At 38.5% G+C, this 12,828-nt stretch overlaps 1 protein-coding gene across 1 annotated transcript; it reads right to left on the bottom strand.

Moving 5' to 3' along the window:
• On the bottom strand, positions 11,047-12,804 carry LOC109847718 (probable polyamine transporter At3g19553). The gene is made up of 3 exons (XM_020416949.1): positions 12,734-12,804; positions 12,590-12,679; positions 11,047-11,752 (listed from the first exon to the last, which is right to left on the bottom strand). The coding sequence occupies exons 1-3, from the start codon at positions 12,802-12,804 to the stop codon at positions 11,287-11,289; spliced, it is 627 nt and encodes a 208-aa protein (XP_020272538.1). The 3' UTR covers positions 11,047-11,286.

The raw sequence follows: 12,828 nt of genomic DNA, 5'->3' as shown, positions 1-12,828 counted from the left end.
AACCTCCTGAACTGCTAGAACCCGCCCCTCAGTCTTCTGCTGTTGCTGAATCGGACCATTTTCCTTCTGAGCTCTTGTTGGTGCACTGCGGCACTCTAATGCCTTGTGTCCGACCTTGCGACAATTAAAACAAGTTCCCCGGAACTTGCGCTGCTGACGTGCTCTCTGATCCTGTTGGGATCCCTTCTTATGAGGGCCCTGCTGCTGCTGCTGAGGTCCAGACAAGGGTCTCTTGTTCTTACCCTTGTCTCCGGTGTGCCCTCTCTTAGCACTCCCTTCCTTATCCTTCTGAAACTTAGCCGTCCTATTTTTCTGAGAAATGGCGGTTTTAGCTACTAGTGGTAGTGGTGTAATATGATTCGCCACAAGCTCATCAATTGCTGTCATATATATATATATATATATATATATATACATACATACATAATGTATCACCATACGATTTTCATAACATACAGTATTCACACAAATACTTTAAACAAAAATAGTTATCATAAAAAAAATTCTTAAATTTTTGAGATATACGCATATATCGTACTCACTCATACTAGGAAATTCTTATCGGACTCTATACATGAATCCTAAGAAACTCTATCCTAGCTCCACGACTCGACACAGGATGATCCTAAAGATACTGGAACTAGAGCTCTGATACCAACTGTGACGCCCCTGGGTTTAAACAAGGCTGCAGTCCAAGGTGAACCCAAGAATGTCAAACCTGTCATGCACCACACCGTGCAATAACATGTTTTACCATCATAATTACTATCTCTCTAGTAGAGTCAAATAACATGTGTAGGTACAAAAGCAAGTAAAAGATAATACAAGAGTCAACTGATGAAATAATAAAGATCAAATTAATACTTCATCATCTAACATACTAAAGTACAAGTCAATGTTTGAAGTGAATAGACTGGAATTTCTCAACAAGTCTCAAATACAAATGTCTGAATAAAAGGAAATAAGGCACACAGCCTTTACAACTTCTAGAATAAACTCTAAAAATGTCTAAACAAATCCTACAGTGGAGTTCAAAAGTAAAATATAACTATAATAGAATAGCTGAAGCTAAAGTGCCTCGCCATCAACCTGTGACTCTCCGGGCTCCGGGCTTGTTACCTGAAAGGGGGAGGGATAACGAGCGTCAAAGCGCTAGCGAGCAACATCACAACCAACCCCAAGGAAAAGGGCTCGTAGTATACAGAAAATACAGTTATAATATATATATATATAATCATAAATCCTATTTAGGTAATTACAACGTGAGCATAAGTACGCCGAGCGAAATAATCCAAACAAGGAAACCCTCATGTATATACCATGTAGCTCAGGTTGTAAGTACCTAGGTATAAGAGGATTTTAGTATTTAGGAAGTTACAACACGAGCATAGGTATGTCGAGCGAAATAATCCAAACAAGGAAACCCTCATATATATACCATGTAGCTCAGATTGTAAATCCCTAAATACCAAACCCAAAATCTAATACATGAACAAATAACTTAAAAGAATACAAAGCCCATCTCTACTTCCAAACATAGTGTCATATCGAACTCACATGAGTGTCATATGAGGAAACGATTAAGTGTCCAACACATAGACTATATAGATTAAATGTCCAACACATGGACTGAATGAAGTAAACGTCCAACACATGGACTGAAAGTAACGAGTGTCCAACGCATGGACCGAATATAACCGATATCCAACGCATAGACTGAATATAACCGATGTCCAACGCATGGACTGAATATAACCAATGTCCAACGCATGGACTAAATGTAACCAATGTCCGATGCATGGACTAAATATAACCGATGTCCAACGCATGGACTGAATATAACCAATGTCCAACGCATGGACTAAGGACTGAGTAAAATGTATGTCCAACACGAGGACTAAATATAAATTATGCAAAGTGTAAGTGTCGATGATACATGTATACACAAAAGATACACATAGGCTCATATCACACGTGCCTCAGTGTGCGGATCGGTACTTGTGTCAAAAGTCAACTCACATGTACAGATAAATCACTAACATTATAAACTAGTGTCAGATAATACAGATCAAAAATCTGTAAAATACCTCATCAGTCGACTCATGTGTCGACTAGGATTGGTCGACTCATTGGTCGACTAGACAAAACACAAAACTGAACACTTTTTCGTCAGTCGACTCATTAGTCGACTCATCAGTCGACTCATAAGTCGACTCATGAGTCGACTCATTGGTCGACTAAGCAGAAAATCCCCAGTTTTCTGCATACGATGATTATCTGCGAAAATTGATAAAAACTAAGGTTCTCTTTGTTCATGTCCAACAATATATATTCAATTCTAACACATGTATATCAACAGAAAAGAAATATTTGCATGTATTATTTTACATTAAAACCCTAAACATATTTCTTCATGTTTAAAAACGTGTTGAAAACATTAAATCACATGAAACCCATATTTAAGACTAATTCCAGATCTAGATCTATATTACAAAACGTTGGTGAACTTTTTACTAACTGAAAAATATAGATCTTGCAGCTTAGAATGTAAAGCATCTATTTTTATACACAAAATATGTTTTAGGCTCAAAAATCTAAAATAAAAACTCATAGAAACTATACAAACAGTGGGTGAGGGCTAGGCAAGATGTTACTCACCTCTGATATGATGCACAAACTCCTGGATCTACCAAAGCACGATCTCCTCCACTGCACTGCACGAAATCCTGTGCAAACTCCTTCGAGAACTCCTCCAAAACATCAAAAATCCGAGCTAGGGTTTGAGAGGGAGAGATGGGGGCTAGGGTTTTGAGTTCTGAAGGTGTTCTCGGGTAGGAGATATCATATATGAGCGGTCAGACCCGATACAAAACCGACCAGACCCGCAAACTAAAAGAAAACCCGAAATCAGCCCGTCAGTCGACTCATAGGTCGACTCATCAGTCGACTCATTGGTCGACTGATAAGTCGACTGAGCAGACAAAAATCTAGTTTCGTGCATGTCTTGATTATCTGCAAACACCCATGCACAAAACTCTACACATATACACTCATACATCTCTAATAGCTTGTTATCAAGAATATCCATGACTTCAAGCTATTTATCATAATAAAAATTATTTATCAACAATAAATTCACATATCTTCATAACAAAAAAAATACGGGGTTTTACAAGACCAAACCTATCAGGCGAGCTCTGACTTCAGGCGAGGTCAGGCGAGGTCAAGGCGGCTGGCTGCAGGCGAGGTTTAGGCGGCTGGCTACAAGCGAGGAGCTCATTCAGGCGAGCTTGTGGTCGAAGTTCAGGTAAGCTCGTGGTCGAACAGTTGGCGAGCTCGAGCGGGGGTTGTAGGCGAGTTCATGGTGGGCGAACTTCACTCCAAGCGAGAGATCTGTTGAAGGCGAGCTCGAGAATTAATTCAGACGAGCTCGAGAATTAATTCAGACGAGCTCGAGAATTGTTTTAGGCGAGCTTCTTGAGACAGGTTGTCAACAGCCTGTCTACAGTTGGAGCTAGGGTTTCCCTATAAAAGGGATTCCCAGAGCTCAAGCCCTGGTGGCCTCCCTCTCTCTCTCCTCTCGCGATCTCAAACCCTTAGCGGCGAGGGCAGCGTTCTTCTCTCTCTCTCTCTCTCTCCTTCTTCTTTCTCTCCAGTGCCCTCAGCAGTGATTTTGGGGGAATTAAAAGGGGACAATTAAGAAGAGGGATTTAAGAGAGGAATTGTTCACTGTAGCTACAGTAACAATTTGTATTTATTGAGAGATCTCAAGATTGAGATATGCTCTTGCACTGTAATTTCTTTGATTAATAAGAAATTAATTCTGTGGCTCCTGAGGACATAGGTAACTTTGTCGAACCTCGTTAAATCTTGGTGTATTTTTCTCTATACTGTGTTTCTCGCTATTTTAGGGGTTTAGCGTAGCCCCGGGTTTATCCCAACAACTGGTATTTAAGCCCGAAACGATTTAGAGGAAGTCAGATTCAAGAGGGAACGATGACCGCAGATGAAGGAAATGTGAGATTAGAGAAGTTTGATGGAACATATTTCAGATTCTGGAAAATATAGATAGAGGATTATCTGTATCAGAAAAATCTATATCAACCCCTTTCAGGGAAGAAGCTGGATTCTATGAAGGAAGATGAGTGGAACCTTCTAGACAGACAAGCCCTCGGAGTTATCAGATTGACATTAACTCATAATATTACGTTCAATATTATGAAGGAGAAGACCACAGCGGGTCTTATGGTAGCACTCTCAAATATGTATGAGAAGCCATTAGTCGCGAACAAAGTTTATTTGATGAGACGGTTATTCAATCTTAGAATGGCAGAAGGCGCGTCAGTAGCACAACACCTCAATGAACTCAACACGGTCACAACCCAATTGAGTTCAGTTAAAATTGAGTTTGATGAGGAAGTTTGAGCATTGATACTTTTGTCTTCCCTACCAGAAATTTAGAACATTACAGTCACGGCTATGAGTAGCTCATCGGGAAGCAACAAGTTAAAGTTCGATGACGTTCATGATCTGGTTCTCAGTAAGGAGATCCGACGGAGAGAGTCAGGTGAAGCTACAACTCTTCAGTATTGCATATAGAGTCAAGAGGTAGAAGTTCAACCATAGGGAATGGACGAGGCAAATCAAACTACAGAGGTAGATCAAAGGACAGGAGGTCCAAGTCAAGGAATACAAGCAACAGCTCGAAGGCTATCGAGTGTTAGAATTGTGGAAAGACTGGGCATTACAAGAATCAGTGCAAGAGTGCACAGAAGGAGAAGAAGGCGAAGGCGGAGGTGAATGTCACTTCCACCTCAGGAGGAGATGACGCATTGAATGTCCCTCTAGTTGAACTTCTCAGTAAGGAGATCCGACGGAGAGAGTCAGGTGAAGCTACAACTCTTCAGTATTGCATATAGAGTCAAGAGGTAGAAGTTCAACTAGAGGGAATGGACGAGACAAATCAAACTATAGAGGTAGATCAAAGGATAGGAGGTCCAAGTCAAGGAATCCAAGCAACAGCTCGAAGGCTATCGAGTGTTAGAATTGTGGAAAGACTGGGCATTACAGGAATCAGTGCAAGAGTGCACAGAAGGAGAAGAAGGCGAAGGCAGAGATGAATGTCACTTCCAGCTTAGGAGGAGATGACGCATTGATATGCTCTTTGGAGAGCAAGGAAGAGTTTTGGGTGTTAGACTCTGGAGCGTTGTTCCATGCTACTTCTTAGAAAGAATTATTCGAGAAGTATGTTCCCGAAAATCTTGGATATGTATACCTTGGTGATGATCAACCATGTGCTACTGTGGGTAAAGATGTAGTAAAAATTAAGTTGAACGGGTCAGTATGAGGGCTGAAGGATGTCAGGCATATTCCCGACCTGAGAAAGAACTTAAAATCTGTAGGTCAATTGGCTGGCAAATGATACACTACGACCTTCCATAGATGATTGGAAGATCTCAAAGGGCGCAATGACGATTGCCCGAGGTAAGAAGACAGGTACCCTGTATATGACAGCAGGTGCATGTTATTTAATCTCAGTTGCAACAGGCAATGCGACCTCAAATTTGTGACACCAAAGACTCGGTCATATGAGTGAAAATGGGATGAAGATTATGCACACAAAGGGAAAACTCTCAGGACTGTAGTCAGTGGAGATGTACATGTGTGAAGAATGCATACTTGAAAAGCAGAAGAGAATCAGCTTTCAGACAAGTGGCAAAACCTCAGGAAGGAGAAGCTAGAGCTCGTTCACTCAGATATTTGGGGACCAACCACCACCACGTCCATTAGTGGGAAATACTACTTCGTGACTTTTATCTATGATCACTCTCGAAAAGTGTGAGTCTACTTTTTAAAGCATAAGTCAGAAGTATTTGAGGCTTTCAGGAGATGGAAAGCCATGGTCGAGAATAAGACCAGTCTGAGAATAAAGAAGCTTAGGACCGACAATGACAGTGAGTATAAAGACACCGGATTCAAGAAGTTTTGCTATGAGCACAGGATCAGAATGGGAGAATCGTGTCTGGCATGCCTCAGTAAAATGGTGTAGCTGAGCGGATGAACCGAACTTTGACAGAGAGAGCCAGAAGCATTCGTATACAGTCAGGCCTACTGAAGCAGTTTTGGGCAGAAACGATCAACACAGCAGCTTACTTGATCAACCGAGGTCCATCGGTTCCATTGGAGCTTAGAATACCAGAGGAGGTATGGTGCAAAAAGGAGGTAAGCCTCTCATATCTTAAAGTTTTCGGTTGTGTTGTTTATGTGCATATTAGTGATCAAGATAGGAATAAGCTTGATCCCAAGTCCAAGAAATGCACATTCATCGGGTATGGTGAAGATGAGTTCGGCTACCGTATTTGGGACAACGAAAACAAGAAGGTGATCAGGAGCAGAGATGTGATATTCAACGAGAAGGTGGTGTACAAGGACATGCACAAGACATATGACTTAGAGAGCGAGTCAACATTTGTAGATGCAGATGATGTCCCAATTAACCTCTCGGAAGAACCCAATGCAGAAGAGCCTGTTAGACAGAACGGTGCGCAGGAGCCCGACGCACTAGCTCCGATATTAAGAAGATCTTCTCGGCCTCCTGTGCCCAACAAGAGATATATGAACTATCTGTTGCTGATAGATGGAGGAAAGCCTGAAAACTACGATGAAGCTTGTCAGAGTGGAGATGCGAGCAAGTAGGAGCTTACCATGAAAGATGAGATGAAGTCTCTCATCTTAAACTAGACGTGGGAACTAGCTGAGTTGCCCACGGGTAAGAAGACACTCCACAACAAATGTGTGTACCGGGTAAAAGAGGAGCATGATGGTTACAGAAGATATAAAATCCGACTAGTTATCAAAGGATTCCAACAGAAGGAAGGAATTAACTACACCGATATTTTTTGCTCTTGTGGTGAAGCTAAATACTATCAGGATAGTGATGAGTATTGTAGCTATTAAAGATCTTTATCTCGAGCAGTTGGACATGAATACGATGTTTTTCCATAGAGATTTAGAAGAGGAGATATACATACACCAGTCAGAAGGTTTCTCAGAAGAAAAAAAGAAGAACCTGGTGTGCAGACTCAAGAAGAGCTTGTATGACCTGAAACAAGCCCCAAGACAGTGATATAGAAAGTTTGACGGATTCATACACAAGGAAGGTTTTCAGAAGTGCAACGCCGACCACTGTTGCTACTTCAAAAGATATCAGTCTAATTATATCATCTTACTGCTGTATGTTAATGAGATGTTGGTTGTAGGTGCAGATATGGAGGATATCAGGAGTTTGAAGCAGCAATTGTCAAAAGAGTTTGACATGAAACACTTGGGTCCAACACAAAAGATCATTGGAATGCAAATCATGAGAGACAAGAAGAAATGGTTCTTGCAGTTATCTCAGACAGAGTACATCAACCGTGTTTTGCAAAGATTCAACATGGGCGACGCCAAGCCAGTCAGCACACCCTTGGTCTTTTATATTCATTTTGCAAATGAGAAACTCTTTTCAAATCAAAATAAAATTTGGTCAAATGATCAAGCCTACCACTATAATCACATTTGTACACATGAGCATGCTTATGATGAACTTTATGTGCATGTGTATGTGTATGATGTGATGAGGCTTGATGGAATGCACAAGTGTTAATATTATTAGATTTTGAGGGTTTTTGTGCATTATAACAAAATTTAGCAAGATGGCCTTTACGGCTGTAAATAGTACACTTATAAATTTTGTTATACATGTGTGCATAATGTGTAGGAGTATTGGAAGAATTTACACGTGACTTTGCACACAAGTCCATAAGCTTGTTATTATTTATAATGCATATTTTAAGGGTTGAATCTAAAGAAGATATACGGTTTTTCATTTGATTCAACTCATCATTAGGCATATTTGCATTGACAATGAAAGTAGAGCAAACATGATCATTTTTAAATGATGTAAATTCATTTCTAATAGACTCTACTTCTAACATTGCATCATTCTTCTCATGAATTAAGCTAGCAACTTTGGAGCTCTAGGTAATATGATCCAATTTTATTTTTTTACTATTTTCTTTAGGGATCATATTCTCTTTAGCAATAGTATCAAATTTAGATGCTAGCAATTCATGATCGGATTTTAAAGTTACATACTTGCTTTTTATCTCTACAAAATTATGGTGTAATTTCTTATAGATATATATATTAATCTATCATACGCACAAGCGAGTTCATCAATAATTACATTACATTCGGATTCGGGCTCACATACCTCACTAGGGCTATCACCTAGTAGCATTGTACGTGATGACGCTCCACTTGAACTTGAAGGATCCTCCAAGTTCCCTTGATGTGCTTCTATGAATTTTCACAATGTATAAGCACTATCAAAAGAATCAAGCTTGTTAGAAAAGGATGAATCAAAAGCATTAAGCAAAAATTCTAACAAGAGTTTGTTCATTGTAAACATTTTCTTATCTTCATTGCTCCATTTGGATTTCTCCAATGTGGGCACAACATAAGCATAATCAATAACTTTTCACAAATCAAAATGTCTAGATCTAACAAAAAGTTTAAATCTAACACGCCATTGAGCATAGAAAAATTATCAATTCTTGGAGCGATATTAATCGCATAACTTAAGCTAGGTGCACCGTGCATGTCCATGATATGTTATGCAAATAATATACAACAATCTTAAAACTAGATTAGCAAGATATGATAACTTGGATTTTTGACTCTAGGCGATTAAGTCACAAATCAATAGCACCAAGCTCTGATACCAAATGAGATTACTCTAAAGGGGGGTGAATAATGTAATATACTAATCTAATCCGATTTAATATCAATTTAAAACTTATTAACACTTTATTCTTGCAAATATGATATGCAACTAATTATGAGCAAGAATATGCAACAAAGAGCGATATAAACATAAAATAAAAAATAAATGAGATAGTGTGCAAATAATCAACACAAACACACAAAGATAATCACGGAGTTCAATCCTTCCGACCTACGTCTCCGCTCCCCACACCCGGGGAGAATCCATTATCACAACGGGGTTTTAACGTTCACCCAAAATGTTTACACCTCACAATCAGTTTTCTAGCTCATCGAAAACTTTCACAATCACACACACTTGTAATCACACTCTACACCCTCTAAGTGTTGACCTAACCCGTATTGTCTTCCTTAAGTGCTCAGATTTACAAACTCTCCCTAGGCTTTACTACCGATGCCACTCCTTTTGGAACCGACCCCGTCTCTCACCACACACTCCTCTCGGTGTACAAGTGTATTACAAAGAGTATCTCACAAATAAGCACAAATACAAATTATTTATTCTCTACAATGGATGAGAACTCAATGTAAGCTCACACTCTAAGTAACACTCAGCACAACCCAAATAATACAATGTATAAAATACTAAAAGCTCAATAGGTTGTGTGTAAATAAAGAATAAAATCAAATATAAACTCAATTAAAGTCTAGCTTATGGAAATAATAATCAAACATATAAATAGCTAGAGATTGATTTTAAAAAATTTCTCCAATGATAACAAGAGTGAAAGAGATGAGATGAAAGCTCAAACACGAAATGATGATCTCTTCTTCCTCTTGTAAAAACCTCTTCACATAAACTTTTGTAAAACACACTTAAACAAACTTTAAACACCCTTTAAACTTGTTTAAAAACTCTCTTGATAGTTGGAAATAGTTATGACAAAGGGGTATATATAGGGTAGAAGAAACTAGTCCAAGAAACCAACAAAAACCAATAAAAACATTAAAAAATACAAAATCTAGAAACTAGTCATAAAATAGTATAATCAAGTCTTTAATCCATAGATACATTATTTTGCAAACTTACAAAAGTATAAAAATGAAAAACATGATTTTATTGATTTGAATATGTCAAAGCTTGATTTTAATGAAATCATTTCAAGCACGTATAAACATGAAACAAATATGTGTGCATATAACTATATCCATGTGTTTCATATTAATGTGGTTAAACTTGAAAGAAAATAAAATGAAAACGATGTGTGTGTGTATAAAATTGAGCTTGAAATATTTGCACACAAGTATAAACTCCTAAATACTAAAACACTATACCCAAGCTAATGATCTCTCATTGAAGTTCGAGCTTGGTTGCGGATGTAGCTTGATCTTGAATCTTTGACTTGAATGTATTGGCTTCATTCCGGTATTCCGCCAACCTCCATTGAATGTCATCGTTAAGACGCAATCCATCCAACCTCCAACATCGATGTTTGTCTAGAATACCTAATAAACAAAACACAAATACTAGACAAATAATGTTAAGGATTGTTTGTAAATCATAAAAACAAGATTAGACCTTAGGCTCATAAACATGAAACCTAACAGACATCACAGTTCCTGGCTTTTTGGGCCAAAGATCTGCAGCTAGTCTGTATTGAATCTATTGTGATTGTGATTCCCTAATGCTAGGCAGCTCTTAGCTATTGTTTTCCATATTTACAGTCTTTATCTTGTATTATGACCTTGGTCATTTTCGGACCTCTCTATGGTATCCCACTTAAAGAGTTTCTCTTGGTTTCTTCACTTTTATGGTTCTGACTCTGGCATCATTTGGACGACCTAGATCTTTTATAATTTTGTTTAACATTTTTTTTATTTTTTTTGGAGAATAATGACGGGAAAATTGATCTCTCTTCTGAATAAAGAAAAGATAATGAAACATCGTCGATAAAAAAAATACTGGGAAATAGTAGATAATACAGTGGTAAATGGTTAAATAAGTGGGCATAGGTGAAACAATCTATTTTATCCAACTTCAGCAAAAACAAAAAGGGCTACACTCTTGTTTAGATCAATCGAGATGGAAATCCTACTAATTGTGACAGGTTTCTGTAAATGATTCCAAGTTGCATTGGTCCTGATTGAGGTTAAAATATCCATTATCAGGGAAATTTATCAGATAGGCATGAAACAAAAATCTACAACCATAATAGTTATGAATACATATTACTTCTTGCAAGTTGTATGTAATGGTAAAAGCAACAGAATGACATACAATTAATTCGTAAATCGTAACATAGGACTAAAGATTACTGATGTTATTTCGATATAAAAGAAACAAATGAATTGCATACATGACACAACGAATAACCAATCAAGAAATACTTTACAATTATTTGCTGAACAAATGTTACATATTGATACAACAACAAATATCATGCATGTGTATCTTATATTCATAACTATAAGCTGTTTCCCTATTCAACTTTCAGGATCTCGTCCGAGCTGGATTCAGAATCATTTATCTCCTTCACCAAACGAATGATCTTCTAGAAGACTACCAACAACTTCTTCATCAATTTCCTCATGCTGAGTCTCCCGAAGTATAGGAGTATCGATAAACTTAACCCACTTTTTATACTTCACATATCCAATCGCAGGATATAGAACAAACCCAAATAGAATTACAAGGCCACTTACAATAACAGTCCTTGTTGAGGCCAGGCACATAACAAGAACAAGCAAGAACATAGGAGGTAGAGAAATAAGAATTGCACCAATATTGCCTACAGGAACTTTATACGGCCTATCAAGATCTGGCTTCTTAAACCTGAGTTTGATGAAGGCAGCAAATTCAAGAAGCATTCCTATCGCATAGAGAAAGTTCAGAAACTCTAGGATCTCTTGAAAGCTCATCCATGATAGGAGTATTACCCCAGTTGCAGAGCAGAGGATGCTAATTGTTGGAGTTCCGTATTTTGATCTACAAAAGCACCACTGTCGTTAGAAGATCATCATCATTCAGTTAACCTCAAGAGATGTTTACTGATGAATTCAAAAGAATGTTACTGTGAACAAATATAGGCCACGCTCGTCTCTGTTTCTTTTTGGGACAAATTTACGGAATTATAAATTGCTAATTTTGAAATATCGCATTAGCTGCTGTCTATAGTGTGAAATATCATGTAGAGAAAATTATTACTCATCGATATATAAACGAAAAATTCTTTTACTTCACGCCTCTATGGTGTACATGGCTTTCTATACAAGACCCTCCTGCAAGTCCTTCGTTTTCTCTGGATGGGCGTATAATTGTGAACGTTATAGGCGTGTAAAAAAGTACAGATGTATATGAGATCTCATATAGAGTTGAGCCGCAAAGTTAGTCTCATCCAATTTCCTCGAGTACTATCCCTGGTGCTCAACTTTGATTATTTGTCGATCGAGTTCTGTCATAGGATGGTTCTACTTAACAAGTAACATTCTCCTGCACAATGTGAGCATAATTATGCTAACTCGCGAACTGTATGAGCCGAACAAAATTTCAGTATTTCGAAAATGAAATCACACAACACAACACAAGGCAGCCAACAACATGTCCTTAATGCAAAGACGAGCGATGCTAACTATACTCTACTAATCTCATGCTGCAGCGAGACTAAGAAACAAGCATGTAAGGTCCTAAACACAAACATGTATGGGATTAGTACTATGTTTACTTAGCAATTTATCATACGCACATAACCAAATAGTACGGGGTAAGTAACTAAGTCAGCACCTCAATTGGCTATCACTCGTCAAAACACAGGCGTACACATACCTTCTAGCAAAGATGGCCGGAATCATCCCCATCTCCGCCATCCCAAGCAGCTGAAAAGAATCCCCGCTCATCTCCGCCTCGAACAACCCCACGTTTCAGCACCTCAATTGGCTATCACTCGTCAAAACACAGGCGTACACATACCTTCTAGCAAAGATGGCCGGAATCATCCCCATCTCCGCCATCCCAAGCAGCTGAAAAGAATCCCCGCTCATCTCCGCCTCGAACAACCCCACGTT

The sequence above is a fragment of the Asparagus officinalis genome, chromosome 7 (assembly GCF_001876935.1).
Source record: "Asparagus officinalis chromosome 7, Aspof.V1, whole genome shotgun sequence".
Lineage (NCBI taxonomy): Eukaryota > Viridiplantae > Streptophyta > Magnoliopsida > Asparagales > Asparagaceae > Asparagus > Asparagus officinalis.
Note: the sequence above shows the minus strand (reverse complement) of the source record. Positions and strands in the feature narration are given on the sequence as shown.

What these genes read in the sequence shown, in the direction of transcription:
- LOC109847718 (XM_020416949.1), bottom strand. Translation starts at nt 12,804, where the DNA reads ATGAGCGGGGATTCTTTTCAGCTGCTTGGGATGGCGGAGATGGGGATG. An exon ending in CCGGCCATCTTTGCTAGAAG is followed by an intron (nt 12,680 to 12,733) that starts GTATGTGTACGC and finishes GTGCTGAAACGT; the next exon opens with GGGGTTGTTCGAGGCGGAGA. An exon ending in CCGGCCATCTTTGCTAGAAG is followed by an intron (nt 11,753 to 12,589) that starts GTATGTGTACGC and finishes GTGCTTTTGTAG; the next exon opens with ATCAAAATACGGAACTCCAA.